The following is a 16,285-nucleotide window of genomic DNA, read 5'->3' on the forward strand; positions in this document are numbered from 1 at the left end:
AGAAGATAGAGCAATAACCTTGTAACCATTAAGATTCTTATTTCTGCTTTTAATAAATAGTAACCATTTAAGTTTTAGCCTGACTCCTTCTAGTTACTGTAACTCGGCCGAACACAAAGAACTTTAGCCCGTTTGGCTGTATCAGCCTGGTCAGTGGTAAGGTGCGGTAAAAGCTGAGCGCTGAGTTGTGTTGCCTCCACGGGACAGACTCCTGGGGCACCCGTCAGCTGCCCTGGCTGCCTGCTGCGAAGGGACTGCCGGTCCTAGCAGTTAAAGACTTGGATGTAATAAGGCTCACAGACCACTCATTACCCCGCCATCGGCTAACAGTCATATAGAAGACAGGCAATGGCAAAATGCCCAAGAAAGGACATGGACAGGTGTGCTGCTCACACGACAGGCTCCATTTCTGAGTGGCTCCCGCACAGGGAAGAACAATGGATTTCCCTCCACATGGGCAAGAGTATAAAGGGGACCCTGAAGTTCCTGCATTTTGCCTTCAGTCTTCAATGCAGCTGATTGCTTCAGGAGCAGCTGAAAGTGGGTGTGGGGGGGGTGCTGAACCGGGGTGGCACATGAAGCTGTCGGCTAAGAGCGCTGTTTAACACAGCCGCTGAGTCCAAGGGCACATCAGGGCCATAGCTTGGCACTGCTGTACACCTGCTGGGGCACAGGGACAGAGAGTGTACCTGTGTGTGCAACTAAGACCAGGGTGGGAAGAACTTAATCCTGTGGCCCCTGGGCCAGGCGGAACAGCCCCACTGGAGGGAATCAGCAGAGAGGAAAGGTAAAGCTCCTTAGCAGCTAGTGTTACAAGCGCGCAGGGGCAGAACTGGTCACCCCTCCCCTCTGTGACCCCAGATAAACCAGCACAGGATCTGGCAAGTACGAACTGAACCCGAAAGCTCATGCACCGAAGCCCTGTGCTCCACCACGTGGGCGAAGAGCCCGCTGGCTCTCAGCTGGGGCCACGCAGCAGGGACTGCGCTCTACGCGGGTTACTTTGCAGGTGGCCTCGGTGCCTCGGGGTCCCACCTGGAAAGGGCCAAAGCTCCGCCGGAAGGGGCTGCAGGGCGGGCAGCGCGCAGACGAGGGCACCTGAGCGGAACAGCTGAGGCACGTGCGACCCAGGTGAGAACTGACACCGGGGACCAGGTTTTGGCGCCCCTGTAGCTTCGGGAGCAAACAGGAAGCCGCGCGCGGGAGAAGCCGGGAGGGGGCGGGGCGGAGGGGGCGGGGCTGTTACCTCTGGTCTCTTCCCGGGGGGGGGGCGCAACACAAACCGCCCCGGTCTTCCCTCCGCCCCTCCCCCACCGCCTGCTCTCCGCCCTCCGGCCGCTGCTCCGCCGCACCCCGCGTGGGTTCGGCCCCGCCCCGGGCCGCTGTGTGCGGACCCAGCGCCGCAGGACTGGAAGCCCGGTAAGGGCAAAAGTAAGGGCAGCGGCCACAGCGCCGCGCACTGAGCATGCGCAGCGCGGCCTGCGTGGCGAAGGCTGACGGGTGCCCGTGCTGGACATTTCAGCGGGGCTGGCACGGGGGCCGCGGCAGGCGGTGGGGGGCGCACGGGGCGGGGCTGGCACGGGGCCGAGGCAGGCGGTGGGGGGCGCACGGGGCACGGGGCTGGCACGGGGCCGAGGCAGGCGGTGGGGGGCGCACGGGGCGGGGCTGGCACGGGGCCGAGGCAGGCGGTGGGGGGCGCACGGGGCGGGGCTGGCACGGGGCCGAGGCAGGCGGTGGGGGGCGCACGGGGCACGGGGCTGGCACGGGGCCGAGGCAGGCGGTGGGGGGCGCACGGGGCACGGGGCCGAGGCAGGCGGCGGGGCTGGCACGGGGGCCGAGGCAGGCGGTGGGGGGCGGGGCTGGCACGGGGGCCGAGGGAGGCGGCGGGGCTGGCACGGGGGCCGAGGGAGGCGGTGGGGGCGGACGGGGCGGGGCTGGCACGGGGCCGAGGCAGGCGGTGGGGGGCGCACGGGGCACGGGGGCCGAGGCAGGCGGCGGGGCTGGCACGGGGGCCGAGGCAGGCGGCGGGGGGAGGCCCAGTGTGGAGCGGATGCGGGCGGGGCTGGTGGTAGGGCACTGAGTGGAGGCTGGGTGCTGCTGCTTGGCCTCCCCAGGCAGTTCCATGGCTGCCCTAGTGCGGGCAGAGCTGCCCTTCCTTGCCTGGCCCCTAGTGGGTAGGTGCATAGCGGGCGGGGGCACCAGGGGAAGCAGTTCCCTGCTCCCTAGGTGCCCCACTGGTGCTCGTTTCCCGGCGGCGTAGCGCCGTGTTCTGCCCCAGCTGGTCTCCAGCCCCAGGCTCACAGTGTCACGCCAGTGTGCTGTGAAATGGGGAGTGAGCGGCGGAGGGTGTGTAAGCGCCACGGCAGGGGCCACCGGCCGCCCTGCGGATGATGGATCCAGGGAGCCTTTCCCGGCGGCTCTAACACTGCTCTGCCCTCTGCTTTCAGGCTGGTCACCATGGACTTGCTGTACAGCAGTGGGGTTCTCTTTGCAGAGAGGCTGCAGACAGCACCGCCCTGGCTGGAGAGGTTCTGGCTTTGTGTTACCTTCCTGGCTGATCCGAAATGCATCTTCATCGTCTTTTTTCCTCTGGCTTATTTCCTGGACCGGAAGGTTGGAGTGTCAGTGCTCTGGATCGGTGTAATAGCCGAGTGGCTCAATGTAGTGGCTAAATGGTGAGAGACATTCCGGCTGACCTATACACAGCTCAGGCCCCTGATCCCTTGCCCTGCTTGGAAACACTCAGCCCCCTTAGACAGACTTTCCAAGGCAAGAAACCCATGTGCTCAGGGTGCTATTGCTGTGACACCCATCTTCCCAGTGAGCTGGTTTTAGGTTCTAGGAAGATGCAGGAAGACACTCACTGGCGTAACACGTTTGTGTGCAACCTGCATCTCTCCTGCAATAAGGATGCAGAGTGAGACGAAAACTCCCTCCAAACTGCGCTTCCCCTAAAAAAAGAAAAAAAAAATGTCTGCTTCCTGCATGGGTCCTTCCTCTGAAGCTTGCAGAATCGGTTATCATCCAAGGGTGGAACTGGAGCTGAACGGACCCATCTGTCCTCTCCAGTGTAGCAATTCCTGCACTCCTGTGTTCTAATGACACTTCAGAGTACCCATGCCCATTAGCCTAGCTGTGGGAATGTGGGTTGGAAGCTAGTGTGTCTTATGACAAACGCATCAGCTGAAGTCCAGCTACGGGATTATTACTGGTGGCAGTGGCAGAGGAAGTAAGGTCTGAGCCTCATTCAAGATCCCAGGTGGAAAGTGCACCACCAGCAGCTAGAATCAGAGACTCATAGAACACTACAACTGGAAGGGATCTTGAGAGGTCATCGAATCCAGTCCCCTGCCCTTGTGGCAGGGCCAAGTGCCACCAAGACTGATCCCGATAGGTATCTATCGAACCTGTTCTTAAATATCTCCAGCGATGCGGATTCCATAGTCTCCCTACTCAATTTATTGCAGTGTTTAAGCACCGTGACAGGAAGTGCCAAATTAAATGTAAAAATGTAATAAGAAAAGCCAAAAAAGATTTTGAGGAACAGTCGGCCATAAATTCAAAAAACAATAGTAAAACATTTTTTAGGTACATTAGAAGCAGGAAGCCTGCTTAAAAAACAATGGGGCCCCTAGACGATAGAGACATAAAAGGAGCAATCAAGGAAGATGATGCCATTGCGGAAAAACTAAATGATTTCTTTGCTTCAGTCTTCACGGCTGAGGATGTTAGGGAGATTCCCAGATCTGAGCCGTCCTTTATAGGTGACAAATCTGAGGAACTGTCCCAGATTGAAGTGTCATTTAGAGGAGGTTTTGGAACTAATTGATAAGCTAAACAGTCACACGTCTCTGGGACCGGATGGTATTCACCCAAGGGTTCTGAAAGAACTCGAATGTGAAATTGCGGAACTATTAACGGTGGTTTGTAACCTATTCTTTAAATCAGCTTCGGTACCCAATGATTGGAAGACAGCTAATATAACACCATTATTTAAAAAGGGCTCTAAAGGAGACCCAGGCAATTACCGACCGGTAAGTCTAACGTCAGTACCGGGAAATTAGTAGAAACAATAGTAAAGAATAAAATTGTCAGACACACAGAAGAACATGATTTGTTGAGCAAAAGTCAGCATGGTTTCTGTAAAGGGAAGTCGTGTCTTACTCATCTGTTAGAGTTCTTTGAAGGGGTTAACAAGCACGCGGACAGGGGGATCCAGTAGACATCGTATACTTACATTTCCAGAAAGCCTTTGACATGGTTCCTCACCAAAGGCTCTTATGTAAATTAGGTGGTCATGGGACAGGAGGAAAGATCCTTTCATGGATTGGGAACTGGTTAAAAGACAGGAAACAAAGGGTAGGAATAAATGGTAAATCTTCACAATGGAAGGGGGTAACTAGTGGCGTTCCCCAAGGGTCAGTCCTGGGACCAATCTTGTTCAACTTATTCATCAGTGATCTAGAGAAAGGGGTAAGCAGTGAGGTGGCAAAGTTTGCAGATGACACCAAGCTGTTCAGGATAGTCAAAACCAAAGTAGATTGTGAAGAACTTCAAAAAGATCTCAGCAAACTGAGTGATTGGGCAGCAAAATGGCAAATGAAATTTAATGTGGGTAAGTGTAAGGTAATGCACATTGGGGAAAATAACCCCAACTATACATACAATATGATGGGGGCAAATTTAGGTCCAACAGATCAGGAAAGGTATCTTGGAGTTCTAGTGGATAGTTCTCTGAAAACATCCACGCAGTGTGCAGCGGCAGTCAGTAAAGCAAACAGGATGTTAGGAATTGTTAAAAAAGGGATAGAAAATAAGACGAAGAATATCTTACTTCCCCTATATAAAACTATGGTACGCCCACACCTTGAGTACTGCGTGCAGATGTGATCTCCTCACCTTAAAAAAGATATATTGGCGTTAGAAAAAGTTCAGAAAAGGACAACTAAAATGATTAAGGGTTTGGAACGGGTCCCATATGGGGAGAGGCTAGAGAGACTGGGACTTTTCAGTCTAGAAAAGAGGAGGCTGAGGGGCGATATGATAGAGGTCTATAAAATCATGAACGGTGTGGCGAAAGTGAATACAGAAAAGTTATTTACTTGTTCCCATAATACAAGAACTAGGGGACACCAAATGAAATTAACGGGTAGTAGGGTCAAAACTAATAAAAGAAAGTTTTTCTTCACCCAGCGCACAGTCAACCTGTGGAACTCCTTGCCCGAGGAGGCTGTGAAGGCCAGGACTCTAACAGAGTTCAAAAAAGAGCTCGATAAATATCTGGAGGTTAGGTCCATAGCTGGCTATTAGCAAGGGGTAAGGTATGGTGCCCCAGCCTTCTGTCAAAGGCGGGAGACAGATGGCAGGAGACAAATCGCTTGATCATTGTCTTCGGTTCCCCTCCTCTGGGGCACCTGGCGTTGGCTACTGTCGGCAGACGGGATACTGGGCTAGATGGACCTTTGGTCTGACCCAGTGTTGCCGTTCTTATATTTTTATGTTACATTCTTAAGTGTTTCTTGATGTCCAGCCCAAACCTCCCTTGCTGCAGTGTAAGCCCATTGCTCCTTGTCCTGTCCTCAGGGGCCAAGGAGAACAATTTTTCTTCCTTCTTGTAACCCTCTCAGTCTTCTCTTTTCGAAACTAAATAGCTGGGTCTACACAGAGTGGCTCTTTTGGCAGCTCCCTGCTAATGAGCAGCCTCGAAAGTACAAATGGATGTTCATTAGCGTGGTCCCATGGCTCATTAGCACAGCCATGTGAGAGCTCGCTCCTGGCAGAGGCGGGTGCCGGCAGTAAAGAGGCCATGTGGACATGCCCTGCCAGCAAAAAGCCCCTCTGCCACCAGCCCCTTATGCCTGAAAACATTCATTTGTAATTTCAAGGCTGCTCATTAGCATGGAGCAGCCAAGAGAGCCACTTTGTGTACACCCAGCCCATAAGCCCAGTTCTTTCAGTCTTCCCCCAGAGCTCATGTTCTCCAGCCCTTTCGTCATTCTTGTTGCCATTCACTGGACCTTTTCCAATTTCTTCACATCTTTCTTGAAATGTGCTGCCCAGAACTGGACACAGCACGATACTGGTTACAGTATTCCAGCTGAGGCCTTAAAAAGTCATTGTTTTGATGGGACAACAGTGTGTGCACTCTGGAGAGGGCAGAGAGATGGGGCTGCCCAGAGCTTTGATTAGAGGTCCCTACTACTGCCTCTTCCCCCAACGTTAACACTCCTGGACTAGTGCATGTGCTCTCCAAGGGGCAAAGGGACTGGGGATCAAACAAGCTCAGGACTTCCATGCTGCTTGGTACCCAGTGCCATGGAAGGACTGAAGCAGAGCTTTTCCGCACTCTCTATATGCCCTGGACCTCCCCAAAACCAAGGGTGGAATTCTGTTCCCATCCATGCCACTGACTTCAGTGGGCTATGGGTCAGGTGCACAGCCCTCAAATATCACCTATCTCGCCCCTGAGCAGACAGACATATTTCTACTTACTTATTTCCTCTTCTGCTCTCTGTTTCTGCCTCTTCCTCTCCTCTCTCTCCCTACACCTTTTATAACCTTCATGTGCTCTCTGAATAACTAGCAATCCCAGGCAGGCCAGGCCAGATTCTGATCTCATGTATTCTGGTGCAAACACCGAATGGCACTGCCGTCCATGGCTCTAGTACCTGTGCTGGTTCACTAGGAGCAGACTGGCACAGATTCTGGGCAATGTGTTGCTGGGAGATAGCTGTGCAGTGGTCACAGCCCTGCTGACTGGGCACAGCTTAGCAAAACCAGGAACCAGAATCAGTTGATAGGCTTTTCCAGCCAACTGGAGGGGAAAAAAGACCTGACCAGCAATGCAGTCACATGATAGCCCTGAAGTGCATGTCACGCGTCTGGCTTTGTCCTCAGCTACTTCCCATTGGGCTATTGGCTCCAGAGAAAAATACAGCTTCTGGGAGCCTTTGGCTTTTTGTTTTTGAGACCTCACGATTCTTGTCTCCTCTTTTTTGCAACCAGGTTCTTGTTTGGTGAACGGCCATTCTGGTGGGTCCATGAATCCGGGCTCGCCAGCAAGGAGAAAGTCCTGCTTCGCCAGTTCCCTGTCTCCTGTGAAACAGGGCCAGGTTGGTTACTGAGATGGCTGAAGCTTCAGCCTGTATGCCTTCAGAAAGTACCACTGCTCTTAATAGCAGTATTCCCCAAAGGACTGCAAAGTGCCCTTCAGCATGTATGCATGCACAGGAATCACATTGCCAACTGCTGACATGCAGTCCCCTCTGAGGGGAAAGGTAGTGGCTGAGTAACAGGGCATAGCGTCACTACGTCAGAGTTCAGGATGGGAAGTGAAGCCTGTAGTACTGAACTGAGCCCGCAGAAGGGATTTAGGAAAGTGGAAGGCAGCACTCAACATTACGATATGGCCAAGACAGCTGATTGACACCTCTGTACCATCCCTGGGAGCCAAGTCCCTTCCTTGCAGAAAGCCTGTACGCTTAGCCTCCTGGTGCGTCAGTTTGCTCATCTGTAAAATGGTGGCAAAGATTCCTGCTCTCCTTTTGTAAAGTGCCTAGAGATGCACAGGTGAAGAAGGCCATAGATGAAGTCGTCGTCGTATAACAAGTGTAGAGGGGATTTCTAATGGGACACACACAAGCTCCTTCCTTTCTGGTTCTTGCTTAGCTAGTTACACAAAGCCAACCTTGGACGACAAAGTGGCCATGGGCTCTTGGGCCCTGACTCAACTCCCACTGTCATCAGTGGGAGGTAGGCTGATGTCACCCATCAGAAGAAGATTGCCAGGCCCTGGGCATCTCTGGAATGTGGCCACCCACAGACCCTGTTACTGCTGGGCTGACAGCACTCAGCATGTCATTGTTCAGCCCATTAGCCAGACAGTGCCTCAGCCTTAAACCGTCAGCCAGCTAGGGCCATGGCCCGCGTGACAGCTGAGTTGTAAGGCTGTTGATCAGCCTGCAAGTCTGAGCAGAACATATCAGTGAATGGTGGGAGGTGAAATCTGTGCCCCTGATGTTGGCAAGTAATAAATATGTAGGCCAGGAAATGTCCAGGAAGGTCTGCTGTCTGGCAACCACTGAAGGGAGGAAGGGGAGTCTTGCTTGGCCTTTTCTGCTTGGCTTCTCACTTCCCCTGGAAGGCCTTCCTCCAGCCCGTTCCTTGGCTGCCGGCCTGTGAGGGCAGATGTCTCTAAGGAAGATTCCATTTCCTCTCCCTGCACATAGGGCATGGATGCTTGTGCCATGATAGTCTGTAACCTCTGCTGTGGACCTTGACTACTAGCAGCCAGAAGAGTGGGAGACCCCAGGCCATTCTTGTGCAGCCCTTTCCCATGACAGTACAGTGAAGGGGCTCAGGGTAATGTCAAGCCATTGAATGCAGTAGTTCTCTCGGATCCCAGTCTCAGGAACAAGGCAGCTTGAATGCAGCATCTGATGGTGCCATAATGTTGGTACTGCCTTCCTTATCTGGGCTCAAAGCCCGTCTCATGGCAGGATAACACTAGGCCCTTCCCTCAAGCTATGCCCTGATTGCACTGGTGCTACGTGAGCAGAGAAGAACAATGTGAGGGGCAGCCTGTCATCTGGAGAGCAGCTCCACGTTACAGCAGCTGGGGATCTACCCTGGGGTCCCGAGCTGTGGTGCTCTCAGGATCGCATAAGGGTAGGGCAGGGGGAGGACGAACAGACCAGCTGTGTTACTTTTGGTGTGTTTTGTCAAATGAGGTAGTAACCCTTCCCTCCCCAGGCAGCCAGCTCTTGTCTGGCACTTTTCATTAGCAGATCTCAAAGCACCCTACGAAGGAGGTCAGTGTTGTCACCTGTCTCATAGCTGGGGAAACTGAGGCACAGCTTTGCATTTCCCCCACTCGCAGCCCGTATGCCCACTTCAGGCTGGTGGCAGACCTCAGAATAGAGTCCATGTCTCCTGAATCCCAGTCCAGTGCCCTCCTCACTGGGCCAAGCTGCCTCCAGATCCTAGCTGTGCTCTCCAGAGACGGTCACTAAAAATGTTTAACCCTTTGTGTTCCCTTTCTACAGGTAGCCCCTCTGGCCATTGCATGATCACAGGGGCAGCCTTGTGGCCAGTAGTCACTTCTCTCACAGCATTGGCATCCCGACACTCCAAGAGGTAGGTACCACCAGGGTTCTGGGACAGGCAGTTCCGTGACACCCCATTTCTGGCTGGCAGGGTATTTGCATGGAGACCGAGCCTGCTGCATGTCTTGTTGCAGTTGGTATAACTGCTACCCTGTCATTAATAGTTAGTCTGACAGTAGCGACCTGAGAGATCCCCAAGGCCCTGAGCCGTCTTCACTTCCACTGTTGTGTCACAGCCAAGTTCAAAAGCAGAGCCATTGAGATCTGGTAGCGGTTCATACCAGTCAAGAACTGGCCCCATGGCTGTCTACACATGTGCTTGCTGGGGTGAGAGACGTGATGTGTTGGTAGCACACAATGTCCCGAGGTGATTTTGCTGAGATGTGGCAGATGCTGTAGACATATGGAATGTTCTGAGACTGTCATGTGTCATATGTGTCTTTACTAGCTGGTGAGTGTTTTCCTGGCCTCAGGGGTGAGCCCACCTGTTGTATTCTTTGCTTCCAAGGCAGGAACCCACAGCAAAAACTGACGCAGTCCTATCTAAAGGGGCTATTTCTGGAAAAAAGCAGCCCTTGTCCTTCGGCTGCAGCTCCCTGTCCCGCTGTGTGTGACGGTGGTGAAAAAAAAGGAAACAATCCCCTGAAGCGCTGGGGGAGATCAGTGTGAACCCAAGAGAAATCTCTGCAAAAAATGGACCCTGGTTTTGTTGCAGTTTGCTGCTCCCGCTTGACTAGTACCTTTGCCTCGTGTGTTCCATTGTTCTCCTTCTGCTTTGGCTCAGCGCCCCGTGCCCCACTCGGTCACTCCTGCCAGTGCAGAGCTTGCCCAGAGCAACCGGCCGGGCACTCGTGGTGCAGGGATCTGACTCGCCTGTGACTTGAACCGAAGCAGGTGGTGCTCAGCTACCCCGTGGCACGTACCTGGAGAGATGAGTAGGGTGGGACGGCTGGGCTGGTAATGCTGAGGTGACAGAGCTGCCCCCGTGCTATGCCAGGCGGGAGGGCTTGTCTTCTTTCCCCACCAGCTGTGTAACTGCCATGTCTGTCCCTCCTCCCAACAGCCGGCTGGTGAAGCTAGCCCCTTTTATGGCCTACTTTCTCCTCCTCCTGGCTGTGGGGCTCTCACGCATCTTCATCCTGGCGCACTTCCCCCACCAGGTGCTGGGCGGCATTGTGGCTGGTTAGTAGATCCAGGCGAGGCTGGCGGGCGTGGTGGCTGGAGCCTTGCAGGCAGAGCGGAGGCTGGCTTGCTGTTGCCCAGAAGGTGACTGTGTTCAGATGCTGGCCCAAGCTGGGCTCCTGTACTTGCGCCTGCACAGTCTGGCCGAGTCCCAGCCTGGGACCTGTACTCTGTTTCCGTGGGATTTGGCCCTGCGGCCTGCCACACGCCTGCTTGAAGCATCATTGTGGAGGGTGCTGCCAGGGTCTCCTGCAAGGGGAGGCAGCCCAAGTGGGTGACTTGACCTCAGGAGGCAGGTGCTGTCCCTGAAGGGATCTTCACCCGCTGGGGTGCATCCGTCAGGCTCAGGTAGACCACTGCTGCTGTTCGCCTGGGGCTGGTAACCCTCCCCTCTGAGCACCCACCCTCTGCCTGTTGCTGCCCAGCAAGGCGGATGTCCTGGAGGTGGTTGTAGTCACCCTCCCCATGCACGCTGTCACCTGGAGCCCCAGCCACCCTGGACAGTGAAAATTGAGCCACTACCAACTCCTCAGGCCCGGCTCAGCTGGTGGCGTCTGAGTCCCCGCTGTCCCCACAGCTCCTGGGTGCTGGCACTGCTGGGCAGCATCAGACTCCAGCCCCAAGCTGCAGCCTTGTCCCGGTCTTCAGACTCCCTGCCCTTCTGCTCTTCGCTCCGCAGGAGCTGCCCTTGGCTGGGCACTGGAGGCCCGTGTCCCTGCGGAGAGGAAGCTGAGTTTCTACCTTGCCACGGCGCTGGTCCTGCTGCTGAGTGCTGCTGCGCTGTACTGGGCCATGGTCGCTCTGGGCGTGGACATGGACTGGTGAGCATCTCCTGGGCAGCGGGTCCCTTTTGTGGTTTTCCCCTAGGAGAGGCACAAGCCCAGCGTGGCCTGTCCAGCTGCAGGACCCAGGCAGACGAACCCTGTGGATTCTCCTCAGGTTACTGGTGACTCAGCTTCCTTGGCATCTTCCTCCTGCGCCCCCCTCCGGGCGCAGCAGCACAGGTTTCACACTCCCTTGGGCTGAGAGAGGTGCTGGGAGGCTGAGCGACCCCAGAGAGAACCAGGATAACACCCCCACTCTTGGAAAGTGGGCCGGGGAAGTATCAACAAGGGGGCCCTGCTGGGCCGCGCCTACTGCACCTGTCTGTGTCCAGCCCTCAGGAGAGCACAGGCCATCTCCCACTCAGTGCAAAGAGCCGCCTCTGAGCACAGCATATTCAAACAGACACTGGCACCTCAGGCCTAGTCAGCCCCCAGCCCTGGCTCTGCAGCACAGGAGTATCGTGTAGCTAGCTGCTCGCTGGCCCAGCCCCCAGCCCTCTGGCACTGGTCTGCAGCACAGGAGTATCACACAGCCAGCCCCCTGCTACCCTAGCCCCCAGCCCCCGGCACTGCTCTGCAGCACAGGAGTATCACACAGCCAGCCCCCCGCTGGCCCAGCCCCCAGCCCCCTGGCACTGGTCTGCAGCACAGGAGTATCACACAGCCAGCCCCCCGCTGGCCCAGCCCACGGCCCCCTGGCACTGGTCTGCAGCACAGGAGTATCACACAGCCAGCCCCCTGCTACCCTAGCCCCAGCCCCCTGGCACTGGTCTGCAGCACAGGAGTATCACACAGCCAGCCCCCCGCTGGCCCAGCCCCCAGCCCCCTGGCACTGGTCTGCAGCACAGGAGTATCACACAGCCAGCCCCCTGCTACCCTAGCCCCAGCCCCCTGGCACTGGTCTGCAGCACAGGAGTATCACACAGCCAGCCCCCAGCCCCCTGGCACTGGTCTGCAGCACAGGAGTATCACACAGCCAGCCCCCCGCTGGCCCAGCCCCCAGCCCCCTGGCACTGGTCTGCAGCACAGGAGTATCACACAGCCAGCCCCCCGCTGGCCCAGCCCACGGCCCCCTGGCACTGGTCTGCAGCACAGGAGTATCACACAGCCAGCCCCCTGCTACCCTAGCCCCAGCCCCCTGGCACTGGTCTGCAGCACAGGAGTATCACACAGCCAGCCCCCGCTGGCCCAGCCCCCAGCCCCCTGGCACTGGTCTGCAGCACAGGAGTATCACACAGCCAGCCCCCCGCTGGCCCAGCCCCCTGGCACTGGTCTGCAGCACAGGAGTATCACACAGCCAGCCCCCCGCTGGCCTAGCCCCCAGCTCCCCGGCACTGGTCTGCAGCACAGGAGTATCACACAGCCAGCCCCCCGCTGGCCTAGCCCCCAGCTCCCCGGCACTGGTCTGCAGCACAGGAGTATCACACAGCCAGCCCCCCGCTGGCCCAGCCCCCAGCTCCCGGCACTGGTCTGCAGCACAGGAGTATCACACAGCCAGCCCCCCTCTGGCCCAGCCCCCAGCTTCCGGCACTGGTCTGCAGCACAGGAGTATCACACAGCCAGCCCCCCGCTGGCCTAGCCCCCAGCCCCCTGGCACTGGTCTGCAGCACAGGAGTATCACACAGCCAGCCCCCCTCTGGCCCAGCCCCCAGCTCCCGGCACTGGTCTGCAGCACAGGAGTATCACACAGCCAGCCCCCCTCTCCCCACATTGACCCTGCAGCTCTAGGGGTCAGTGGCAGTTTCTCCCTATTCCCCAAGAAGGGCCTATAGAGCTTTCTGCTCTCTGCAGCCTCCTTGTCTCTCCCAGGCAGTTCACCCCACCCCTTCCCTAACTCTTCCTTGCCACACTCACTCTCCAGGTGTCCCCCTCACTAGGGCCCAGAGGCCCCTTTTAAGCCCATGTGGGAGGCAGCTAATCACTGGACCCTGTTGCTTCTTGAAGGGCCAGTTATCCTCTGACCAGGCTTTCTATGACTCCAGAGGGAAAAGGGGCTGAGGCTTGAAGGAGGCACCTCCCTAGCACTGCCCTAGGGCCCATGTTCAATTTGCCCCAGCGCTGTGTGTGATGCTGGCTGGTCCCTGGAGGGCTCCCAGCCAAAAGCTGAGAGGCCTGACAGGCACGGAGCTGGGACGTCAGCGGCTGGCCTAGCCCATTACAGCTGGGGCCCTTGCCGAAGGGCTTTCAGACACTGACTTTCCTCCACTGCTCATCTAGGTCAATTCACCTCGCTAGTAAGTGGTGCCTGAACCCAGAGTGGATTCATATAGACACGAGGCCCTTTGCATCGCTGTGCCGAGACACAGCCTCAGCCCTGGGCCTGGGGCTGGCCACCCACTCCTCCCTGTACAAAGAGCTGAGGCATGAGATGCCCACCTGGAAGCAGCGAGTCATGAGCGCTGGCCTGGCCCTTGCCATCCTCCATGGCCTGAGCGACATGGCGCAGCCGGAGAACATCATCCTGTGGTATGGCCTGAACTTTCTGAAATATGCCAGCTTCCCATGGCTGGTGGTGGCACTGGTTCCCTGGCTGGTCTGGTCCCTCCTGCACATGCTGACCCGGACACATGCTGAGTAGCCCATCCAGTGCATCAGTGACCCAGACAGATGGCCAGTCACTGACCCGTGGGGAGGTGGCTGGAGCTGTCTACGTACATCTAAATTAAATCTCCCAGCAAGAGGCCGTAATACCTTCCAATGTCATTAGATGCAACACAGAGGAAATTCTGTTGTCCTGTCTGCTGGTCCAGCCCTCCTCATCACTACAGCTGTGCGTGAGAGCAGCTGGTTCTGGGCTAGAGGAGTGCCTTGGTGGACTGCCTTCCTGGGAAGCACAGTTACTTAGACCTGCTTTGGCTAATGTAGGTTCTCTTCTTGCTTAGACAAAGGGCCTCACCCTACAGGCTGAACCTCTCATCTGGTGCTCTCAGGACCTGACCAGTGTTGGATGAGTTCGCTGGACCACGGGAGGTCAATATTGTCTAGCACATTACCAGCATTTTCACAGCTTACTGGGCCCTTAGAAGACATTTATGGGTAAATTATAGCTAAATAACAACAGAACACTGAGAGCCAGGACTGGTGGGTGTAAACAAACCTTATGGGACCACGAGAAACTTGGCCACGCCCTCGAGAAGTGGTTGTCTGGCTAACTAAAATCATGCTGGATGATGTATATTGCTGGATGAGAGCGTTCCAGACTTGAGAGGTTCAGCCTGTACAAGGATCCAAAGAAACCAGTATCTTGAATCTATCCCCTTACCAAGGCCCTGTCTGCGGTGGGTGCCAGGGCTCTTGAGCTGTCTCCAAACACAAGGCAGCATGTTGCAAGGGGGACTGTTTGGAGGCCCATCAGGCCCTCTGTGGCTCCAGCATGGCTAGCTTCTTCTCCATACTACAGAGAAACTCTCCTGGGTGGTACTGAAGATTTCATCTTGGGCATTACAACATCCCAGTGCTTGTAAGATCCTGGGGACTAGTTTGTGTGGATGCAATTGCACTGGGATATATTGCCTGCTATTTCCTAGCCGCACTGCTGCTACGCTGCAGTAATAGAAAAGTGTGTCTGAAGGGCCCTCGGGATCATGCAGTCCAGTGTTCCTCAGACTGGGATCATCTGGTTGCCTTCCTAAACGGAGGACACAGTCAAGGACTGGTCATTGAGAAACCTCAATCTAGTCCAGGCTCCTGTGCTGAGAGGACCAAGTGTGGCTTCCCGGGACCATCTCCAGCAGGTGTTTTTCTAACCTGTTCTTGAAAACGGCCAGTGATTTGGATTGCACAGCCTCCCTTGGCAGCTCACTCCAGTGCTTTGTTATGCAGAGAGTTCTGGCTTTCCTAACAGCCAACCTAAGTCTCCCTTGCTGCAGGTCAAGTCCATCCTTGCTTCTCCTCCTGGGAGTGGACGTGGAGAACAATTGAGCCCTGTCCTCTCTGTAACAGCCCTTACCATATGTGAAGTCTGTTCTTAGGTCTGTCCTCAGTCTTCTTTCTCAAGACAGAACACGCCCCTTTTTTTAACCCTTTCCTCATAGCTCAGGTCTTCTGACCCTTTTATCCTTTTTGTTGCTCTCCTGTGGACTTCTGTTTCTTTTGATCACATCTGTCTTAAAGTGTGGCACCCAAAATGGGACAGAGGACTCCAGCTGAGACCTCATCAGCTCCTCTCACGTTTTACATATGATGAAGTTGTGGACTATTGTAACCCCCTGCCCCAGCTGCTTGTGAGCAGCGTGACTGCCTACTCAGCTACTCTGCATTTCGTAGCTGTGAATTGGCTCTTCTCTTGCATAAGTGAAGCACTTTGCACTTATCTTTACTGAATTTCAGTGTCTTGATTTCAGCTCAAGGCCGCTCATTTAACAAGGACCTTTGAAGTCTAATCCTGGTCTCCAGAGTGCTCAGAGCCTCTCTCTTAGCTTAGCTCTCTCTTAATTGCATCTGATGAAGGGGGTCTTTGCCCACGAAAGCTCATGCTCCAAAATATCTGTTAGTCTATAAGGTGCCACAGGACTTCTTGTTGTCTCTTAGCTTAGTGACAGCTGCAACTTTTATGAACGTTCACCACTTTCCGGTATCACAGTGTTCGGTGTTGGCCTCAGTGCATACTCTGCAGGATCCTGCTCCACAGCCTCCCGGTTTGGCAGCTTGCCACTGATAGCAGCAACTCTTTGAATAAGGGCTTTTAAACAAAAAGACATCAAGTAGCACTTTAAAGACTAGCAAAATGGTTTATTAGGTGATGAGCTTTCGTGGGGCAGACCCACTTCTTCAGCCCAGAGCCAGACCAGAACAGACTCAATATTTCAGACACAGAGAACCAAAATCTGTGCCTTAAATATTGAGTCTGTTCTGGTCTGGCTCTGGTCTGAAGAAGTGAATCTGTCCCACGAAAGCTCACCTAATAAACCATTTTGCTAGTCTTTAGAATGCTACTTGACTGCTCTTTGTTTTGATAGTGTATAGACTAGCACGGCTTCCTCTTCGGCTTTTAAACAGTTGCTTAACTCACCTTATAGTAAACTCCTCTAGCCCACATCTCCCTAGTTTGCTTAGGAAACTGTCATGACCAGGGGTCAGCAACCAAAATAGCAAAAAGAGCTCTCAGTAACTCAAGAGCTGCAATCCACATGAATACGACAAGATGGTCCTTAATAAATAACATCAAACCGTACC

At 55.0% G+C, this 16,285-nt stretch overlaps 1 protein-coding gene across 3 annotated transcripts; it reads left to right on the forward strand.

Annotated features, from left to right (window-relative positions):
• Positions 1-1,248: 1,248 nt before the first annotated feature.
• G6PC3 (glucose-6-phosphatase catalytic subunit 3) lies at positions 1,249-15,871 on the forward strand. 3 transcript variants are annotated; one of them, XM_075017257.1, is made up of 7 exons: positions 1,249-1,419; positions 2,448-2,675; positions 7,006-7,112; positions 9,045-9,135; positions 10,168-10,286; positions 10,966-11,107; positions 13,328-15,871. In XM_075017257.1, the coding sequence occupies exons 2-7, from the start codon at positions 2,458-2,460 to the stop codon at positions 13,686-13,688; spliced, it is 1,038 nt and encodes a 345-aa protein (XP_074873358.1). In that variant the 5' UTR covers positions 1,249-1,419; positions 2,448-2,457; the 3' UTR covers positions 13,689-15,871. The 3 variants fall into 3 exon arrangements, with proteins under 3 accessions (XP_074873358.1, XP_074873359.1, XP_074873357.1); XM_075017258.1 differs by lacking the exon at positions 1,249-1,419 and adding an exon at positions 1,502-1,551; XM_075017256.1 differs by lacking the exon at positions 1,249-1,419 and adding an exon at positions 2,053-2,174.
• Positions 15,872-16,285: the final 414 nt, after the last annotated feature.

Source organism: Carettochelys insculpta, chromosome 22 (genome assembly GCF_033958435.1).
Source record: "Carettochelys insculpta isolate YL-2023 chromosome 22, ASM3395843v1, whole genome shotgun sequence".
Classification (NCBI taxonomy): Eukaryota; Metazoa; Chordata; order Testudines; family Carettochelyidae; genus Carettochelys; species Carettochelys insculpta.

Bases quoted from the DNA above. Each gene is read 5' to 3' on its own strand.
- G6PC3 (XM_075017257.1), top strand. From the start codon at position 2,458: ATGGACTTGCTGTACAGCAGTGGGGTTCTCTTTGCAGAGAGGCTGCAG. The intron at 9,136-10,167 runs GTAGGTACCACC...TCCTCCCAACAG, and splicing joins GCATCCCGACACTCCAAGAG to CCGGCTGGTGAAGCTAGCCC. The intron at 10,287-10,965 runs GTTAGTAGATCC...TTCGCTCCGCAG, and splicing joins GCTGGGCGGCATTGTGGCTG to GAGCTGCCCTTGGCTGGGCA.